The 22,076-nt window shown below is 47.4% G+C and overlaps 1 protein-coding gene across 4 annotated transcripts in view; it reads right to left on the reverse strand.

The window, feature by feature from the left end:
- The window catches only part of PBX4 (PBX homeobox 4), a 42,153-nt gene that overhangs the window by 8,143 nt on the left and 11,934 nt on the right, over positions 1-22,076 (reverse strand). For 3 of the 4 annotated variants that reach the window (XM_059389527.1, XM_059389523.1, XM_059389526.1), the window contains exon 2: positions 14,114-14,187. The exons of the other annotated variant lie outside the window; for it this stretch is intronic. In XM_059389527.1, the coding sequence (XP_059245510.1) occupies positions 14,114-14,162 (49 nt within the window). In that variant the 5' untranslated portion in view covers positions 14,163-14,187. The remainder of the gene's footprint in view (positions 1-14,113; positions 14,188-22,076) is intronic. 4 annotated transcript variants of the gene reach the window in all.

The following is a 22,076-nucleotide window of genomic DNA, read 5'->3' on the forward strand; positions in this document are numbered from 1 at the left end:
CCCGCAGCTATCGGGGACAGGCAAAGGAGACAGTGAAAGAATGATCAGGTGGGTCCAGAAGAACCAGAAGGAGTCACAGGGGTGAAGCGTGGGCTTAGCCATTAGGAGACTGCCGTTAACCTCTGTAAAGGCAGCTGCAGGGTCTGTCGGAGTAGAAAGTGACTTCTAGTGACTTCTGTCACTAGAAAGCTCCAGGGGACCAGGGAGCCAGGCAGTGCAGGGAGGGGAAGGCTGCTACAGGGGCTGCAGAGCGAGGCTCAGGTCTGAGGGCGGACTTGCAGGAGCTGAATTTTGTTTGCTTTATCAGTGACAGAAGTGTCTGTGGCTATAGAGAAAGATATAGGTGGACAGTCACTGGGGAAAGGGGTGACCCTGAGGGGAGGGAGGCAGGGGATGGGGAAGGTGATCATGTCCATCTAGTTCTGACCTCTCAGAAAAACAAAGTTTGAAGTGTTTTCTTGGGAACAGGCTCCTTTAATAGTCTTGGCTACTAATGGACTTAAATGCACAAATAAAAAAGAAGTGGAGCCCTAGCAGAGATATTTAGGTATTGCTTGTCCCTTTCCTGTTCCCTGCATAAAGGATTGGCCTTTCTGTCACAAATTTACTTGTGAAAACTGAAGGATCTCAAAAGCTATCTTTGTAGGGATTTTCCTCATGTGTGGGAAGACTCAGTCCTGCTGGGTCACAGGGAGGCACTTTCTGAAAGAGCTGAGGGAGAGGGTCATCCTCCATCAGTTCCCCACAATCTCTTACAACCTTATGTGATCCCCAAGGACACGGGAAGTGAATCTTAGTTCCTGTGCTCAACCAGGATGGGGCTCCCAGGGCTGCACATAGTCCCCATCCTCGCATATGCTAGCTCAGCTAAGCGGCTGGGGGCTTCTGGATGGGCCCTAAGTCGGCTCTAGTGTTAACCTGCACCACCTGGTCTTGGTACAGGCCCCAGCCCCCCTAATCTCTCTTCACCCAGAGTAGATAATGGACGCCCTCCTGCTCAGGTCCCTCTGTTTTCAAATCCTACTGATTCTACCTCCTCAATCAATTCACCATCCTTCCTCTCCCTTAATGCCATTCCTGGGTCCTGCTGAGCTCACCCTTCCCCTGCCCTCCATGATCCTGGAGGAAATCCCTCTCTGCCCCATTCATCATGCACACCTGCAAGCTGACTACCTTCCAACACTGTGTGCATCATTCCAGTCCTGTTCAAAGACTTCAACAACTTCCTGGCACCCTCAGCTAAAGCCTAGAGTCTGACACCTGGCACTCAGGGACTTGCCTGACATCCTTCCAAACTCACTGTCGTGAAATTTCCCTCTGCTGGGCCGTGTACATGGCCCTTTGACAGCACAGCAGACACTCTGCTCCTGTATCAGGCTTATTCTGCAGCTGTCCCCTGAGTGCCTATGGTCCAGGAGGAGGATCAGGAGCGGGCCAAGAGCGGCACACACGACCCAGTTGCTTCCCAGAGGGTCTCCAGCATGCTCTGATGTCCAGGGGCAGAGAGGTTACCGCCTCACCTTCCATCATGGCTTCAGTTGAATTAGGGAAAGGAATGGTGAGGGTTGGAACACGGGGCTCAGCGAAGGTATGTGTGTACACGCAGAGGTGTGGGTGCACACCAGGGTAAGTGTGTCTGTGTGTGCCACCTGTGTGTGTGCATAACTCTGGGCTGCTGCAGGGCATGGGGCAGTCTTGTGTTTTTTTATCTAAGAGCAGGCATCTAGGAGCCTATCATGGGCAGAGTATAACGCCCAGCACTGAAGATTTTTAGAAATACACCAAACAAACAAACAAAAAACAACCACGGAACTTGCCTTTCACAAATGAAAATTCTCAAATCACAGAGAATACCCAAGCCTTTCCTCATCAATGTCTACAGGCATGTACTGGTGCAGTCTATCTTGGAGGTGAGTTTTGAAATGCTGATTAACTATAAAAAAGTACATATCCTTTGATATCCAAATTATTGTTCTGAGAATCTGCCCTACAGGAACAATGACGCCGACAGAGGCCATATTTATAGGATGCACACTACCTGTACTGATTTTGAAAAACTGAAGGCAACCCCCTTGGGACCCCTCTCACTCTAGAGAGCTTTTTCTCTTCCTTTCTGTTCTTGCCTTCACTTCATAAACTTCCATTTCACTTCAAAACACAAAAACCAAAAATATGAAACCATGCAGATGTCCACAAATATGGAGACAATATGCCTGTCGTACCCCGGGCCCTGTGGTGTTAGCCAGGCAAAGGCCTTGGGGAGCTGTTATGAAAAGCAATCACGCCCTACAAGCTTTCCTACTTTACGACTAGGCATTTTTGCAAATGTACATACATGAGTAAAAGCAAAACTTAAAAAAAAAAAAAAAGTGACCCCATGCTTTGGTCCCCACCAGTTATAGCTGCGGACATGGCTGCAAAGAGCACACGTCTGGATGTCACTTGACCTGCTTGCAAAGTGCGCTTTACCCTCCGCCAACGCCCTGCAGCACAGCTCAGTCTCCTCCCTCAGCACCAAGCCCCTGTCCTCCCAGGCACTGTAACTGGCCCAATTATGGTCATTAGATACTCATTACCGCCAATTACAACAAGCTCATTTCCGGTAGGCTGTTCCAGAGCATCTCAGATGTGCTCCTCGGCACCTTCAGGGGCCCTCAAGTGGTGACTGGGAGGCCTTGGGGACCAGGAGCTCAGCTCAGGGACACTGTCTGCTCGAGGCACTTAGAGGAGGAGGTAGGATCTCAAATAAAGCCCCACCACCACCCACACCCCGGGGCCAACTGCCAGAGTTCCTTCTGTTCCCAGCTTACTGAAAGTGATAAAAAGCCTGGTGAATCAAACAATGAAAGGAAATTGTGAATATCAACACATTACGTTTGTTTTTCAAAGAGATAATATGGAACTCTCAGGGACTGAACGGTGTCCCCCTAGTTCACCCACTGCAGCCCTAACTCCAGTGTGACTGTATCTGGAGACAAGTCGGGAGGAGGTGATTAAGACAGAACGAGCTTGTCAGGCTGGGGCCCTCATCCTGGGGCTGTGGCCTTCCAAGGAGAGGAAGAGAGCCTCCCCATTCCCCCAAGCTCGGTGTGAGGGCAAGGCAAGAAGGTGGCTGTCAGCAAGGCTGGAAGTGGCTCTCACTAGGAACCAAATCACCAGGCACCTTGATCTTGGACTTCTAGCCTTCAGAACTAGAAGAAAATAAATGTTTATTGTTTAGGAACCCCCAAGCAGATTAAGACAGGAACATGATTGGTTGCTTTTATTTTTCTCTCCTTAACAGAACGAAGACACGGCTACTGGGGGAGAGGGAAGGCTCAGAGGGGAAGCCTCCTTCACGCTGACTCCCCCCATCCTGCTTGCCTATCCTTTCGCCCATTCAAGAGTGCTCTTGCTTGGCAGTAAGACCATGTTCCAGCTTCATCCCGTGTGCAGGTGGGAGGCTGGGCAGAGCCGTCTCTGGGGCCCACACTCACATGGGAGGAAGTCCAATCCATGAGTTGAGCCGCAGAGACCTCAGATGCCCCTAACCGGCCTGACCACGTGGCTGTGAATGTGTCACTCTGCGGGCTGCAGCTCCTACCTGAGAACGGAGGTGCCCTGAGCGCCCGACGGGATGGGATGGTGCAGTGACCGCCCTGGGTCGCCCCAGAGGCACTGTTCCTGCCAAGCTGTAGTGTCAGGAGACCACCAGGGTGCAGGACTTAGCAAAACACTGACCTCCCTTCCTCCCTGCTGGCCTCAATGGGCAGGGCCCTAGACCCTCAGAAGCCTGCCCCCCTCACCCACACAGTGAGGTCTCCAGCACACGCTGCCCGGATGGATGAAGCTGAGACAACCCAGAATGGAAGGACACACTGAACCCAACTGACAGGCACCCCCCCGAACTGCTTTCTGACAACAGAAAGTCCAAGCCTGCTGCTGGGACCTCCAGGTTAGGGGTCTAGAGACCCAGAGTCTTGAGAACATGCTGAGCACCCAGAGTCACCCTCATCCGGTCATACCACCTCCCATATCCATCTGCCCCCAGCACCGGTCTGAAGTGGCAGTACCAGTGTCTCTGCGGTCATGGGTGAGGATCATTATTAGGAAGAAAAGCTTGGGGACTTCCTGCTTCCAGAAACCTTGTGATGCTTTTTGATTCCTTGCTAAGGGCTAAGTGCTGGGCCTAAGCGGGGGCACTGGGGTGACAAGTGGTTGCTGCTGCCCCCAGGAAGCAGTGGGTACTGGGGTGGTCTCCTGACACTACAGCTTGGCAGGAACAGCGCCTCTGGGGTGACCCAGTGCGGTCACTGAGACCTGTGCTGAGGTTAGCGCTCCCGTCCTCATTCTCAGGCTTGAGTTCAGCTCCCCTGGCCCCAACTTCTCTTGCAGTCAAAGAAGCAAAGGTAATAAGGGAATTTAACAAGCAATTCTGGTTCATGCCAGCAACCAGTGCCATCTTTTGTGAGAGTGTTTCCTCCCTCACACAAAGCCTCTGCTGCTGGAGAACATGGAAAGGAGTGGCAGGTGGTAAATAACCTTCTGTACCTGGACCCAATTATTTAAGGAAAAAAAAAAAAAAAAAAACAACCCAAACAACTCTAGCTATAGGGAAGGTCTCAATGGCTTGTGTTTGCTCTTTCTGTTGCTCCCATCTCTTAGGTCTCCCCCACATCCTTCCCTGAGGATGGACACCAATGGAGTGTGTACACGGGACCCAGGAGTCTTTTCTTAATCAGGATAATTTCGCCTGATAGGCCAGTGGTTTCCCAAACTAACTCCACACTCACTTGGGGAGCCAGTAAACTACGCACTCCTCCGGCTGGCTCTAGCTGCAGAGATCAGAGATCGGCACCTTCCCACCTTGTCATGGAAACTGGACTGATCCAGACTGGGTCAGTGGCAGTTGGTGGTGGTAAGGGGCAGTTTCTGAGCCTTAATGCCTGGGGACGGGAGCTGCTGCTGTGAACACCCCATCAAGCCCCAGGCTGGGGGCCCCAGCAATGCCCCCAGCATCCTCACCTGGAGCCCATTACAGTTCTTCCCTCCCACAGCTCGGAAAACCCCTGCCAGCCCCGCCCTTCTGGAACAGCCTTCCCTCACCCACTTTCCTGGTCCTGGCTCTGGAGGCAGAGTCCCTCCCACCAGGATCCATAAACTATAAAGTGCTGGAGAGTAACTCTTTTGGGCTTTGGGGGCCCTGAGGTCTCTTGTCACCACTGCCCAGTCACTGTTGTAGCACCAAAACAGCCCCAGATGAGAATAAACAAATGAGCAGGTGGGTTCTGTTCCCAACACTGTGGTCTAACGATCCCGGCTCCAGGATGGGCATGTCATGGAGCCTACTTTGCACCTGAGGAAGAGCCTGTATGCATGCAGGACCCGGTAGGCCAACACTGCTGTATCACTGCCTTCAAATGCCCTTTCCTCGGGGCCCCCTCTTGATCCTTCTCCCTTCTTCTGTGGGTGCAGTACAAAGGACTTTAGCTTGTTTAGTTTAGTTCCAATCTAGATCAGGACTCCTTAGAATGCGACATCTGGTTTGTCACCTGTCCACGGAGAAGCCAACACAGACACACATAGAAACTTTTATACCAACGTGATGGAGTAATTTTGTCTGTTGAATCTAATGAGACTTTGGGCTTATTGTTTTGTATGTCTGCTTTATTTTCCCTTTCTTTTTCCCAGAACTTCATCTTGCCTGTATCTCCCACTGGTACTGGATGGTGGTGAGCCAAACCCTCCTCAAGGCCAGAGCAGACTGAGCCCGGGTCACTGCCAGAAGCTCTGGCTCGTCCCTGGGATGCTCGAGTCTCAGATCCAAGCTCTGGAGTTCCATAAGAACTGTTCCATAAGAACAGTCCAGAAGTGACCCTCTCGGGGAGCAAACCTATTTCCTTCCCCATGTTTGCAGGATTCCTGTGTCTCTGTGCGTCATTATTGTCTTCAGTGTCAGGGTAGAGGTGGTGCTGTCACCTGGAAAGACCCTGTGGAAGATTCTTGGGTCCTGGAGATAAGAAACTGAGGGAAAGTCCTGGGTACAGTAGAAAGGCCCACTCCATGAGCTCCCATCAAGGAGATGTGGAGACATTAAATGAGGAGCAGGACCACGTTTTAGAGAAGAGTGAACCATTCCCACGGGAAGATCCATGTACTGGGGAGGCAGGCCCCTCTAACTCTGAGAACACCACCCCAGGGACATGGCAAATGTGTCAAGAACACAGACTATGGGTGCTGTGCTGGATTTTGGGAGCAAAGGAGTTCAAGCAAGCCTTCGCAGAGGAGGATGACCAGGTTCCCTGGTCTGGGAAAGAACACTTCAACCAAGGCAACAGGAACAGGAATGGGGTTTCTGAGTTCCTGGGGGGCCCTGCATGGCAAAGGAGATGACAGACAGGTTGGGAGAGGCCTGATGGAAGAAGGGGCACCTGTACATGCAAGAGGGGGCTGGGCAGTGTGAGGCGGTGGCGTGGAGGTGAGGGAGACCAGGACAGTGGGAGGACCAGCAGGAGGCCCAGGGAAACACTGAAGGATGGTGAGAGGCAAGAATGGGAGGTGGCCTGACTCTCCCAAGAGAACCCAAGTGCTCCATGTCCTTCAGAACTTGGCCCTGAGAAGCTCTCTGGCATCCTCCACTGCTGCTTGCTCCCCTCACCCACTCAACTCCAACATAGCTTCTCTCTGGCCTGGAGTACCAAGCCATTCCTGCCTCGGAGACTCTCCCAGCAAGGAAGAGAAGATGTGCCATCAGGCAGGTAGAGGCCGACTTCTACCCATGGCCCTGAAGCTGCAGGTCTGTCTCCATTATCGTTGTGTGAAACTACCCTGCTCACTAAAGACATCACTATCTAGTCTGCTGTCATCACCCCAGCTCCTTGGAACATGCTTGGCCTCACAGAATCATGTTCTAGAAACAAGAATTTCTGCTAAGAAATTTCTCCCAAAGGCTACCAGGCCATTTTAGGGCTACCAAACTCTCAAGGAAGACAGAGGCCCTTTCTTCAACAAACTGCTACAGAGAAGAGACCCAGGAAAAGCCACACCATTCAGAGACCGCAAGATGGGAGCTCAAAAAGAAATCACAACCTAGCCTCATTCATCCAGAGATGCACGACTAATTAGTTGTCTAACTAAATGACCAGCAAATTGGAGCCAGTGGCATCTGTGTACATGTACATACATAAATATATGAATCATAGCCCAGAGGATTTACTTCTGCATACAGGTGCTTTCAAACTGTGCCAGTTTAAATCATCAGTGTAAATGAGTATCTGTCCATGCAAGACATGACAGTAACCTCAAGGAGAAAAACTGCAATTCAAAAGATTAAAAAAAGGAAAGAAAAATTAATTAGAACAATACCCACTAAGGGTGCCTGGGGGGCTCAGTCAGTTAAGTGGCTGGCTTTGGCTCAGGTCACGGTCCCAGAGTCCTGGGATCGAGGCCCATGTCCAGCTCCCTGCTCAGTGGAGAGCCTGCTTCTCCCTCTGCCTGCTGCTCCCCCTGCTTGTGCTCACTCACTCTTGCTCTATCTCAAATAAATAAATAAAATCCTTTTAAAAAATAAATAAATAAAATAAAAATAAAATCCTTTATTATTATTATTATTTTTTAATTTTATTTATTCATTTGCCAGAGAGATAGATCACAAGTAGGCAGAGAGGCAAGCAGAGAGGAGGAACCAAGCTCTTCACTGAGCAGAGAGCCCAATGCGGGGCTCAATCCCAGGACCCTGGGATCATTACCCGAGCCAAAGGCAGATGCTCAAGGACTGAGCCACCCAGGTGTCCCATGAAAACAAAATCTTAAAAAAGCAAAACAAAACAACTCTTAGCAGACCACGAGTAGAAAGAACCCTTCTTAACCTGACAACAAGCATCTCCCCAGACTGCACGGCACACTCAGGACACACCGAGGACCCTTTAGAAGCGCTGCTGCAAGCCAAGACACCGGCCAGGAGGCCTCTCCTTGGCTGTGTCCTCAAGTGCTGATGGAAAGGATGAGACCAGGAGCCTGGGAAGGCAGACGGGCAAGGTCAGGACAGGAGATGTGACCAAGTCAAAGGCTAAAGGATGTCCCCGTATCACTGGAGTGGCGCAGGGACTCACCAACACCCTTCTCACCCTCCTGCCCCAAACTGGCCTCCAGGTTGGGTCTATGCTGAACAATGGCATTTTAACTATGGGGGTGGGGGGGCAGGCAGCCTCATGTGACTCTATTAAGGGCCCTTTTATATTCTTGTTTCCTGGGGTAATGGTTCTCAGTTCTTAACTCAAAGGGAGGACACTTCTGAATACAGCCTGATGGTATTGAGATCTGCCTGCCATTACCTGTGAGGCAATGTCCCCTAGGTCAATCCAGCTAAGTAGTACTCCAGATAAATAAATGTCCCCAAACTCTCATTCTTATAGGGCCTTACAGAGACTATTCCTTTAATAAACACTCATCTGAAATCATGGCTACTATGCGCACTGGAGAGTCACCAAACAGAGGGAGTATAATATTATGCAAATTCCCATCATTTCTAATTAATCCTTAATGAAAATACATCACAATTGAAGTACTGAAACCTCAACCAAATATGCAAATTATTTTCATCTCAATATACTTGGCATTTATTAAAATTCTGCAGTTCTGTCATAAAGTAGTGTATGAAGTAAAAATGATATACTGTTTGTTTAGGTTTGTTTTGCTTGCATGTGGCAATACGGCAAAAGGAAAAGACAGCAAAACACTGTAATATAAAACACAGCCAGGTAAAAGGTCTAGAAAATTAGTCCATGCTCTCTTATAAGGCTTTGAGAATATTTAATAGCAATAGCTAAACAACACTTATGGATGATACATTAAATAATTTCATTTCTCATCCAAAGAAATGCTCCTAATTTAACTGGACCATGCCTTATGTGAGCCTTGGGGAAAGGCCTAGAAGCTTCCAAAGCTGGGCTATCGTCATTCAAGGTGTGATCTTAACTTTGCCAAATCCCACACAGGTGACCAGCCTGGCAAAACACACTTCAACCTGTCCTACCTAATTTTCCAGGCTGGGAATCAGGGTTTTTAGACCAGCCAATGCCCTAAGGACCCTAAAAGGAATTATCCCAGGAACTGATGTTAAGCAAGTTCTAAGTGACAAGACCAAGGAGGATTTTGTGTCAAAAAAGACTGGTCACTCTCATGCCATCTCCAAGTTTACTGATACCTACAATGAGCCAAGCCCCTGACAGGACTGGGCCGCACTGTGGGCATAACTGTGCTCTTGGGGGCCGGCGTTCCAGATTGGGAATCAGAAAACCAGAAACAAAAGCACAAGATCATTTTAGCCAATGGCCAAACTGTAAGAAAAAAACCTGAACAGGGTAATAGACTTTCCAAGAATCTGTGTCCATAGGAAGGCCTTGAAGCTCCTGGCTCACTCTTTTTTGGAGGTGCACCCACAACTAAAACCCTTCAGGTTCTTGAGCTTTTTAAAAGATTTGTATTATTTTGAAGCAATCTCCACACCCAGTGTGGGGCTCAAACCTACAACCCCAGGATCGAGATCATGAATTTGCAACTGCAACAGATCCGAATGGCTGATGAGGAAGAGAAACAAAGGTAAAAAACCTGCTGGATTACCCCGGCCTGATGGTTCCTCGCCAGGCCAATGAACAGTGGCCAGGAAATAACAAGATGTTCCCTTATATGATCCATTATTTACATTTACTCCTCTGAAGGCAGCCATCTGTGCCCCTGTAGCACAGAGACGGTTCCTTGGCCTAAGAGCAAGGCTGGCCGACGCAGGTCTTCAGGACTACTCTGGAGACAGTAAGCACAGAACCGACCAAACCAAGGTGGCACTTAAGACCGGTGTAGGGGATAGTGACTGTGTGCAGAAGACAAAGCAGGTCCCTGAGTCAACTGCCCAAGACACCGGTAGCTTTTCAGTGCACTTCTTCTGCACACTAAGTCTAAGCCCATCCACAATCCACAATCCAAGATTCAATGTTTTTACAGAAGTTGGCACTCAAGTTCATTTGGAGGCAAAGGCTGACCCAACCAGCGTGTAAGAATGTTCCTGCTCTGGTGCTAAATGTCACCTTTGGAATGCAGGCTCTGCCTCAGAAGTCATCATCACAACAGGCCTAACATCCAAACAATTCTGAATTCTGTAACGCATCTAGCCCCAAGGGCTTCAGAAAGGAACTGGGCCAGAATTTGGTTCTCCCAGCTAAATTTGAAATTCTCCAAAGATGGTTTATGTTTTTCTCTTAGGATAGCTCCTCTAGATGCCGAGAAGAACGGCTGTCTCAAGGGAAGGATTCAGGAGGGAGGGTGCACTCCTCGGGGTGGGGGTGGGGGTTCCTGGCCTTCAGAGAGCTCTGCAGGCACGGACGCCCAGACATCCCTGACGTGGAAGATATGCCAGCAACCTTCCACAGGCCAGGAGACTGTGGAAGGTAGTGAGGCAGTGTTTCCAGGTCTGTCTGCCAAGCCAGGGTTTACACACAGAATGGCTTTCTTCTCAGGGTGACATGAACAATAGCTTTGTGTTCTAAGCCAGGCCCCAGACACAATCTTCCTGAACCTCATACAATGAAAAGGATGAAAAGCATATCAATTAATAGGTATCAGTCACCAGGAACAGTTCTTCATTCATCAAACACCCAAGGTACATGGCACAGTGTGCCAGGGACCAGGACAGTCGTAGAACACAGCACATCCTGGCTGTGGATGTGTTGGAGGAGACAGATGGCAAAGGCCCAGAGCCCCTGTGGATGCAGTGAGAGCAGCGGGGACACGGACGCCACTTGGGGCTGGTGGGTGCGGGCTGGGAGGCATAGGGAGAGCTCCCTTTCTGAACCAGGATGGGGTGTGGAAAGGCAGAACACAGCCCAGCTGTAGCCTACTGGGGTGGGACCGGCTCTCTCCAAAGGTTCACCCTGCTTATTTATAAAACAAGAGGAAAGTAAGAGGCTGCCAGCAGGGTGGGGCGATACTGCCAGGAAGCTCGGGGCTGCCCGACTGCAAACCCAGGCTCCAACAATGCCCACTGGGCTTCAAATGGTCTGCACGGGTTTTGTCTTTACCCTAAAGGCCTGTTGCAGACTTCAGCCAGAAGGGAATGTGAGGAATGTGGGTTAACTCAAGAAGCAGACACGCTCTGTCCCTTCACAAGGAGTCCCAGGAGACCTGTCACTCAGGATCACCAATAAGGGGGTGACCCACTCCTGCCAGTGTACAGGATCGGGACCCTAAATAGTTTTCCTTGGGCTAATACTGAGTCACTCCCATCACAAGACTGGGAGACACTGAAGCAGAACTGAGATCCTGTTCACTCTCCTGCCACTCACATGCTGGACACACAGCACACCCACAGCTGCACTTCCTACAGATGAGAAAAGACACTTGGCAGCAGTGAACTTAACAACTCAGCCAGCCCATGTGGAGTCCAGTTCATGGCAATTGCAGATGGCCTACAATTTTCACGGCTGAGCAGTGCTGGCCCATTCCTGTGGTGCCACGCCCCAAAACACATTATGCAGCCCAACACTGGAGCCAGTTGGTAGAAAGGAAGTGTGAGGGAGAGGAAGAGAGAGAATCTTAAACAGGCTCCACACCCTGCACAGAGCCCAAAGTGGGGATCCAGCTCACAACAAAGAGATCATGACCTGAGCCGAAATCAAGAGTAGGACGCTTAACCAACTGAGCCACCCAGGTGCCCCTTAAAAATTGTTTTTATTACTGCTAAATTCCATAATTGCATAACTAAGTTATTGTCAGTTAAAAACCTTAACATCCAAGGAGCTATGATGACAGAGCCAACCACTGGGGGCCGCAGGGAGCCCCAGAAGGGCTGCTTTTACCCAAGGCCAGGTGAGGGCTGGGCAGGGGGACAGCACACCCTAGTAAGAGCTACCGACCCCGGCTGCTTTTTTTTTTTTTTTAAGATTTTATTTATTATTTGACAGAGAGAGATCACAAGCAGGCAGAGAGGCAGGCAGAGAGAGAGGAGGAAGCAGGCTCCCTGCTGAGCAGAGAGCCTGATGCGGGGCTCGATCCCAGGACCCTGGGATCATGACCTGAGCCAAAGGCAGCGGCTTAACCACTGAGCCACCCAGGCGCCCCCCGGCTGCTTTTTTATGAGGGTGACCAACATCATACAATTCAATAGTACTAAGGAGCATGTAATCACAGCCAGCGTCTCCAGGGCATGGACACATGCTGGTGTGGGCAGTTTCTTCCCGGCCACAGGACTCCTGGGTTTGCTGCTTACTCAGTTGCAGGAGTGCTGCTTGTCCAGTTCATACAGAATGCAGAAGGGATGGTGTGAGGCCCTGAGGGTAAACTTGTTGAAACCTGCAAAAGGCCCAGCCTTTGTGCTTCAACCTTCCAGAGGCCATAATACCCGCTCCCCATACCTTAAATACGAAATGGACAAGACAGGCCATTAGACACTTGAGAGGCACTTGAGTGGGAGCTCAGCAGGGGCTGTCACAGCCCTAAGGGTGCAGCCCTGGAGGAGGGCGAGCTGACTCTGGGTGTTGGAACCCAAGAAAGGTGAGAAGGGCATCACATGGGAGCTGTCACAGCAGTGACCTGGTGGGGGATGGAGTGGCGGCTGAGGGATGAAAAGGGGTTCATATTAGGGAGGAGGATCAGGTATACATGGGGGGCAAGGAACAACTGATTAGATAAGTAAAGGTACCAAGGATAACGGAAGCAGAAATCTAATTGTGAGGAAACATCATATAAACCCAAATGGGAGGATCCTGCCTGTGATCTTCCAGATGATCAAGGTCATGAAAGTCAAGGAAAAATGGAGCTTTTCACAGAGAGAAGACGACCAACGGGACATGATAACTACGTGTAAGACAAGAGCCTGGCTTGCATCATTTTCTATAAATTATTAGGACAACTGACAAAGCTTGAAGAAGACCAGGATTCTACAGTAATGGCATATCAATGTCACTTCCTGACAATGAGTGTTGTCCTGGGGGCTAGAAACACCTGTTCGCTAGAAACACACACTCAGGTGTGCAGGGGTCATGGGCATCATGGCAGCAACCTATTCCCCGAAAGAGCAGGAAGAAAATGTATGTGCACTGTTCTTGGAACATTTCCGTAAATCTGTCGATCATTTCAAAATAAAAAGTTAAACATGCACAAGCGACTATGAAAACAAATGCACAACAAAACCTTTTTGGTTACAAAGTGCACTTGAAAGTAAAAGAATCAGGAATGAAATATAGCCCAGGCTGGCTTTTATGAGAAAGGAAAGCAGTGGTAAAGACAATAGATAACATGCTGGCTGCTAGCTGGGCTGGGAACAATAACATGAAGATCGGCCATGAAGTATTTCTTTGAACTAATATGGTTCCCCACAAATGTCAGTCCCACAAAAATGAGCGGGTCTCACCCAAAGTGTGAAGGTCACAGTTGATGAAGAAAGACTGAGGAACTGTGAGACGAAGGAGATAGAATGACTAAATGCAATGTGGGAGGCTGGACCAGAAAAAGGGCACTAGCCCAAAGACTGGAGAAATCCGAATAAAGCCCGTTGTTCAGTTCAAGAGCACTGTACCAGGGTTAATGTCCTGGTTTTGATCATTGCACTGTGGTTCTGAAGGTGTTGACATGAGAGGAAGCTGGGAGAAGGGTACAGGAGAACGGGCTGTACTATTTTTTTAACTTTTCTGCAAATCTAAAATTAATTCAAAATAAAGTTTTGTGGTTTGTTTTTTTTTAACAAAAGGATTTGCAGTGGCAGAAAGCCCTCCATGGGGGATTACTCTGAATGCTTAAAACAAATAAAACAAAATCATTATTATTCTACATTTCAAATTCTATCATCTTTTCCAAAATGAATGCCCCAGTGCCTCTTAGGTCTTGCTTAAGAACAAAGCAGCTGCTTGTTACTCACTGGCAACAGTATTTCTCCAATTCCAAACTGCAAAATACAAGGATGTGATACACCAGAGAACAGGGTACTGACCAGGCAGAAAGGCTGCATGTGAACCCCTCCTGCCGGAGAGAGATGTGACAGGCAAGACGGCCCATGACACAGACCCATGGTCAGGCTGAGCCAGGACCAGAGGGGCATGTTTGTCGTGGTCCTGGACCCACCAAAAATGTCTTCTCAATGGCCTACCTGTCTTTTCCTTGATCTCACAGAGCACACTGAAGAGAGCTGGCTTCATCCGATGGCAACTCAAAGCATGCTTTCTGAAAGAGACAGAAGAGCATGTTGAGAAAGAGAAGTCATCCTGTCCACGAGCATAAAGACCCTTCATGGGGACTCTGCCAGTTCTGTTGAAAGTCGGTCTTACGAAGTTACGGTACAAAAGCATTTCAGACGAATGCCATTTTGCAAAATTCAAATGGAGCAATATACTAATACTCAAACCACTTCCCTTTACAGGTGGGGTTTTAAACAATGCAAATTTAAATAATCCAAATAACTCATCAAAAGCTTGAAACTTTCAAGGTCCGATGACTTAAAAGCTGCGTTCGCACTATTGCCCTACATGCAGAGCAGATACCCCAGTCATCCCCCATGTCATGAGACGTTAATTTAGTATTTCCTGAACAGCCACTATGTGTCATATACCATTCTAGGGTCACAGACACAGACAGATGAGGTTCCCACCCATGTGACAGTTAAGACGGAGAGAGAGACACCAAACACACACACAAACAACCACGAGTTGTGGCGGGTGCTTTGTGGCAACGGAGAGTGCTGCTGGCTGGAGAGCTTACTGGAGTTTGCACGTCTCTGATGTGACATCAAAGCCAAGATCAGAATGACAAGGAGAAGTCAGGCAGGAAAAGAGAGGCTGAAGACAATAATAATTTAGGTAGAGGAAACAGGCAGTATAAAGGCTGAGTGAAAACACTTGGTTTTTTAAGAGCCCAAGATGCTGCAGAGTAAGGGGTGAGGGAGGGAGCCATAAAGTGAAATTAGACAAGGGGGGGTCCACCTCGAAGAGCCTTGTCAGTCAGAGGAATGACTCTGGCTTTTGTTTGCCTGTGATGGGAACTGTGATCGGCAGAAGACTGGCTCCCTAAGATGTCCACGTGCTGAACCTCAGAATAAGTTACAAGGGAAAAAGGCGCCCGGAGGTGTGCTTAAAGTTAAGGGCCTTGAGATGGGGAGATGAGCCTGGATTACCAGATGGGCCCAATCCAATCACACAAGCCCTTCTTCCGGCTGCGCTCAGAGAAAGAGAGAGTAACATAGAGTCAGAGACACTCTGCTGTTGGCTCCAAAGATGGAGGAACAAAGTACAAGCCAAGGAATGCAGGTGGCTTCAACAAGCTGAAAAAGGCAAGGAGATGGACTCTTCCCCTACTGCCTTCAGAAGGAGTCCTTAGAACACCTTGATTTTAGCCCAGGGAGACCCATGTTGGACTTGTAACCTACAGAAATGGAAGGCGATATATAAATTTGTGTGTTTTAAGCTGCTAAGTTAGTGGTCATTGGTTACAGTGGCAACAGAAATCCATTACAGGGAGCAATGGGGATTTTACAGAGTAGTTGTCACATGGATTGATTTTTTTATTAGTGTCAATTTTTTGAGATGTAATTCACATACCATAAAGTTCACCCTTATAAGTATATACACAATTCAGTGGCTATTAGTAAATTCACGATGTGCAAGAATCACCATTATTTCTACAACACTCTCCTCACCCCCAGAAGAAACCCTGTTCCCATAAGCAGTCATTCCCCTTTCTCCCCACTCCACCCACTGAGCAACTACTAATCCATCTGTCTCTATAGTTTGTCTCTCCTGGGCATTTCAAACCAATGGAATCACACAGTATGGGGCCTTTGGGACTGGCCCCTATCCCATAGCACCTTTTCATGGTTCTTCCAAGTTGTTGTCTACCAGTGCGTCATCCCATTTTAGGGCCTTATAATATTCCATAGTGTGGATATAATTTGTTTATCCGTTTATCAATTGTGGACATTTAAGTTATTTCCACTTTGGGCTATTGTGAGTAATGCTACTATGAACATTCACGTGGAAGTATTTGTGTGAGCATGTGTCTAGGGAGAGTCGTGGAGTCACATGGCAACTCTGTTGAACTTTTCAAGGAAATACCAAACTTTTATAAAGTGGCTGCACAATATTCCATTCCCATCAGCAACTTCTGAGGATTCCAATCTCTTCACATCCTCACCAACACTTGTTATTGTCCTTTTTATTATAGCCACACCAGGGGTGTGAGGTAGTAGCTCATTGTTGTTTTGAGTTGCATTCCTCTAAAGACTAATGACACTGAACATTTTTTTCATGTGTTTATTGGCCATTCTTCTTTGGGGATATGTTTATTCAAATCTGTGCTCATTCTTTAATGGGGTTATTGGTCTTTTTATTATGGAGCTGTAAGAGTTCTTTATATATTCTGGATACCTGACTCTTATCAAATACATGATTTGCAAATCTCTTCTCCCATTATTTGAGTCGTCTTTTTACTTTCTTGATAGTGTCCTTTGAAGCACAGTTTTCCATTTTATTTTTTTAAAGATTTTATTTATTTATTTGACAGACAGAGATCTCAAGTAGGCAGAGAGGCAGGTAGAGAGAGAGGAGGAAGCAGGCTCCCTGCTGAGCAGAGAACCTGATGTGGGACTCGATCCCAGGACTCTGGGATCCTGACCTGAGTGGAAGGCAGAGACTTTAACCCACTGAGCCACCCAGGCACCCCAGCAGTTTTCCATTTTAATGAAATCCAATTTATTTATTCTTTCTTTGTTGTTTGTACTTTAGGCATCATACCTAAGAAACTGTTGCTTAATTCAACATTATGAAGATTTATGCCTGTGTTTTCTTCTTCTTTTTTTTCCTTAGAGGAAGCAGCAACTCTTTTTTTTTTTTCCTCTTTTTTAAGATTTATTTATTTGCCAGAGAGAGAGTGAGAGAGAGCACAAGCTAAGGTGGTGGTGATGGGGAGGAGGGTGCAGCAGACAGAGGGAGAAGAAAGCAGGCTCCCCACTGAGCAGGGAGCCGAATGTGGGACTTGATCCCAGGACTCTGGGATCATAACCTGAGCTGAAGGCAGCTGCTTAACCAACTGAGCCACCCAGGCGTCCCCTGTGTCTTCTTCTAAGAGGGTTACAAGGTTAGCTCTTACACTTAGGTATTTGATCCATTTGAGTTCATTTTTGTATATGGTATTAAGTAAGGATTCAAATTCATTCTTCTGCATGTGCAGATCCAGTTTTTCCAGATCATTCATTGAACAGACTATTCCTTCCTCACTGAATAGTCTTGGCATCCCTGAAGAAAATCAGTTGGCTGGTGCCTGTGTGGCTCAGTTGGTTAGGCGACTGCCTTCAGCTCAGGTCATGATCCTGGAGTCCAGGGATCGAGTCCCACATCGGGCTCCCAGGTCCACGGGGAGTCTGCTTCTCCCTCTGACCTTCTCCTCATTCATGCTCTCTCTCACTGTCTCTCTCTCAAGTAAATAAAATGTTTAAAAAAAAAAAAAGAAAATCAATTGGCCATATACGTATGGGTTTATTTTTGCCTTTTCAACTCTATTCCATTATCTATTTGCCTATCTTTAAGTGAATTGCATTTTTAAAAGATCACTGTGGCTGCTCTGAGACCAGAATGGAAGGCAAGGGGTGGAACCAGGAACATAGTCTAGAGGCTACTGCAGCTAGAATAGTCCAGAAATGCTGCTGGCCTAGTTAGAGTTATGGTAATAAACTAAAGTTTATTTATTTATTTAATTTTATATAAAGTAGATAGATCTTGGGGTGCCTGGCTGGCTCAGTCAGTGGAGCATGCGACTTGATTTCATCGTCCTAAATTTGAGCCTTAAGTTGGGCATGAAGCCTATTTTTAAAAAATGAAAAAAGTAGATCTTTGACTTCAGCGATGGAATCAACAGGACCTTCTGATAAAGTGTCTTGGATTTTTGGGGAAAGAGGAGATTCAAGGATAACTACTAGCTTTAGGCCTGAGCAACTAGATGAAAGGAGATACCATTAACTACTACAGGGAAGAATGGAAGGCACATGGTTTAGGGAAGAAGAGTCTGGAAAGCAGAGATGTGCTTTGATCAGGCTACACTTGAAATATCCACTAATGAGCTATCCAATAGAAGGTTCAGGTAGGTAGTTGGGCACATGGACAAGGACTGAAGGCTGGAGATAAGCAATATAAAGATAGGGAGTCCTGGGCATAGAGATGACACTTTAAGCCACAAGACTTGAGGACATCACTATAAGAGAGTGTAGATAGAGAGGGGTCCATATCCCAGACCAAGGCCCATGGACTTACAGAAGTCAAGAAGAGAAGAACCCACAGAGACTGAGACTGAACTACCAATGAGGAGGACCCAAGAAAAAACAGTTTCAAGGAGAGAAGAGCAATCTGTGAAAAATGCTTCTTGGAGGCAAAGCAAGAGAAGAACCCAGGAGAGACCTTGGACTTAGCAACATGAAGGTCACTGGTGACTCAACAGAGGGAGGATAAAGGTGGAAGAGACTAGGTGGGGGAGGGGACCTGGAAGCAGCAATCACAAACACTGACATTTGATCACAAAGGAAAGTAAAGAAATGCAGGAGGTGCTAATAGACACGGTGTGTATTAATCATGTTTTTTATTTTCTGCTTTTTATTTATTTATCATGCTGACCTCATGTTCACAAGAACTATTACTTCATTACTGCTAGTCAGCTGGAGCGTTATGGACCTTCTTTCCTGCCTCACAGTCATGTTATGTCTTCCTTCCTCCTTCTTTCCCTGCTTTCTCCCTTTCTTTTCATTAAGTATTCTTTATGTCCAGCAGCATAGAGCCCAATGCGGGGCTTGAACTCATAACCCTGAGACCAAGACCTGAGCTGAGATCAAGAGTTGGACACTTACCTGACAAAGTCACGCCGGCAAGTGCAAGACTCTGATGGGTGGCTTGTCCCACCCTGGATTCCTTACTCCCTCCCCTCTTCCCTTTAAAGCATTTACTATGGCTGGCTTGGGCATGAGGAAGGCTTCAACTTAATGGTTTCAGAAACTCTAGGCCCACATCATACTTGGCACACTAGCTGAGCAAAGACTCATTGAACTTAACTGAAGAAAAGGTAAAAGTTAGGTATGACAAACTGGCAGAGATGGAAACTAAAAGTCTGAAGGCAGAGCTCTGACATCTCCAGACTTAAACTGGGGCAAACAGAGAAGTCAAAATCTGGGGAGAGAACTGCTAGATTCCAGCATCAAAGAAGAGAGCAGAAGCCAAGGGAACACAGAGCTCTGCTGGGAGCCCCCCTTCTTGGTCTCTCTTCTAGGGCTGAGGACACAGTGGGTACTCATCCACTCTAGGAATGGAGAAAAGTGTTAAGGGGTTTAATAGTATAGTATAGTATAGTATAGTATAGTATAGTATAGTTAAGGAGTTTAATAGTAACAGCAGCATGAGGAGAGAGAAGGAAGATAAAAAAAGATAATGGCCAAAGGACACTAGATTTGGGCAAGAGGAAGTTATGCATGAAAGAGAAAAACTGTTTTAGAGTGAAGGAAGAACAAGAGCCTTTAACCCACTGGAGGGCTCAATCTGAAAGTCTCAAGACATTTCTGAAGAAGAGGTGGTAGACAGTAGCTAATGACTATTGAGCTTTCTTCCGATCCAGGGTCAATACCCTAGAAAGCTTTGAATACTTTGAGAAGTACTTATACAAGGAACAGAAAAACCTTTACGCTCACTTCTTGTCTCACAAGGTATTCAAGGCCATGTTCCACTGGACAGCAGCTAAGGCATGCAGTCACCCCATCTGAGTCCCCCTTTGAAGGCTGAGCCTCCGCCCATGCCCAATGGAGCCATGTTACATGCCTTCATGCTCGGTGCCTTCCCTGCAGACCTGCCTGCCCCAGCCTAGAATGCAGTGCCTTCTTTCTCTGCCTGCGTAAAGATTTGCATCCAGATATGTGATCATCTCTTTGGGGCATGCTTGTGTCCCCCTGTCTGACTTCAGCTAGATTTTAGGGTCTTATCATCCATACTCATCTTGCTGCCAGGTGGCCTCCCTTGATCTAATTCCTTATCTGGCTAATTACTCATCACACTTCTCTGGCCCCCGGGTCCCCAGCACCATACTCTCCAATGTCCGACATTCCTGAAACTGTGAGCCTTCAGGAATCCCTGCTATCCCCAGTATCCCTGGGCCTGGCAAAAAATGAAGTTTTACTGAGAAAATGAGATTAAATCCATGAGAATGAAATTTTTAAAAAAAATTTTCTTTAGCTTTAGCCCAACTGTCCTATCAGCACCTACAATCATCTTCTAGCTCCTGTGAGCAGGAGGTGATGTCATATTCTAGTGAACCCATGGGAGCTCTGGGAAAATCAGGGCGGGTGGCAAGTTAGCACCAGTGTTCTAGAGAAAACTGCCAAATCTCTATCCAACCACTTCCTATTTGTCTAACTTCAGGCAAGTTCTTACTCAGATCTAGTTCTTTATCTAGAAACTCTGTGAGGAACCACCCACTTTCTATGGTTACTGGGAAGTTTACCTGAAGGAAATCATTGTTTTCACCATCATCAACCACTGTGTTCTGACAGAGGCACTCTGTAACTGTCACTAAAATGAATGAGGGGTACTTACTTATTTGTGAAACTTTCTAAAACACTCTGCATGTTACTTTACTTAAAGAAACCACTTCAAGGGAGCCTGGGTGGCTCAGTGGGTTAAGCCACTGCCTTCGGCTCAGGTCATGATCTCAGGGTCCTGGGATCGAGTCCCACATCGGGCTCTCTGCTCAGCAGGGAGCCTGCTTCCTCCTCTCTCTCTCTGCCTGCCTCTCTGCCTACTTGTGATCTCTCTCTGTCAAATAAATAAATAAATCTTTAAAAAAAAAAAAAAAAAGAAACCACTTCAAAAGGGGTTTTGCTGTGCCCCTAGATTTAGGATAGTTTTAGGAAATTTAAAATGAACAAAATTCAAGTCTTAGGAAAAGTACTCCAGAGACAGCAAGAATTTCCTTTGGCACTAGATCAAGCCTAGCTAAGCCAAACCTAAGAGCAAAGCTAAAAACTACAAGCAGGTTAAGAACAGAGTGCTGGCGGCACCTGGGTGCCTCAGTGGGTTAAAGCCTCTGTCTTAGGCTCAGGTCATGATCTCAGGGACCTGGGATCGAGCCCTGTGTGGGGCTCTCTGCTCAGCAGGGAGCCTGCTTCCCTTCCTCTCTCTCTGCCTGCCTCTCTCCCTACTTGTGATCTCTGTCAAATAAATAAATAAAATCTTTAAAAAAAAAAAAAAAGAACAGAGTGCTGGCACTAAGTTGACTGGGATCTAATGAACCTCCTTAAGGATGACGAAAAGAAAAATTTCAACTCTGAAATTCTACTTCCCAGGTTCGGACGAGTAGATCCTATCTTGCTAACACTATCTAGCTTTGGGAAATTCCAAACCATAAATTCCTTCTCTGACTCCCCACGTGCTTTGAACAGGCATGCTGAAAGCCAAATGCTCACTGACAGAACTGGAATACTAAATATGGGGACACAGACCTTTAGAAAAGGGGCACATCATTCAGTTGACAGTTTATGTCTTGCCACTTGCATAAGTTCTAAGGTCAAAATTAAATCATCTCTTTTTAATAATTAGAATTTAGTCTATATTACAGGCAATGTCGATCTGTAGAAATACTGGAGGAATTAAGAAAGTCGTGCAAATTTCTACTAGTAGAAAATACCTAACGTTGCATATGTAAAAATCAAATTAAAAAATAAATTCAGGGGCGCCTGGGTGGCTCAGTAGGTTGGACCTCTGCCTTCGGCTTGGGTCATGATCTCAGGATCCTGGGATCAGGCCCCATGTCGGGCTCTCTGGTCAGCAGGAGACCTGCTTTCCCCTCTCTCTCTGCCTGCCTCTCTGCCTACTTGTGATTTCTGTCAAATAAATAAATAAAATCTTTTTTTTTTTTAAAAGAGGGCCCCTGGGTGGCTCAGTGGGTTAAGCCTCTGCCTTCGGCTCAGGTCATGATCTCAGGATCCTGGGATCAAGTCCCGGGTCGGGCTCTCTGCTCAGCGGGGAGCCTGCTACCTCCCCCCCACCCCCGGCGATTCTGCCTGCCTCTATGACCACTTGTGACCTCTCTCTCTC

The sequence above is a fragment of the Mustela nigripes genome, chromosome 2, assembly GCF_022355385.1.
Source record: "Mustela nigripes isolate SB6536 chromosome 2, MUSNIG.SB6536, whole genome shotgun sequence".
In the NCBI taxonomy this organism is placed as follows: Eukaryota; Metazoa; Chordata; class Mammalia; order Carnivora; family Mustelidae; genus Mustela; species Mustela nigripes.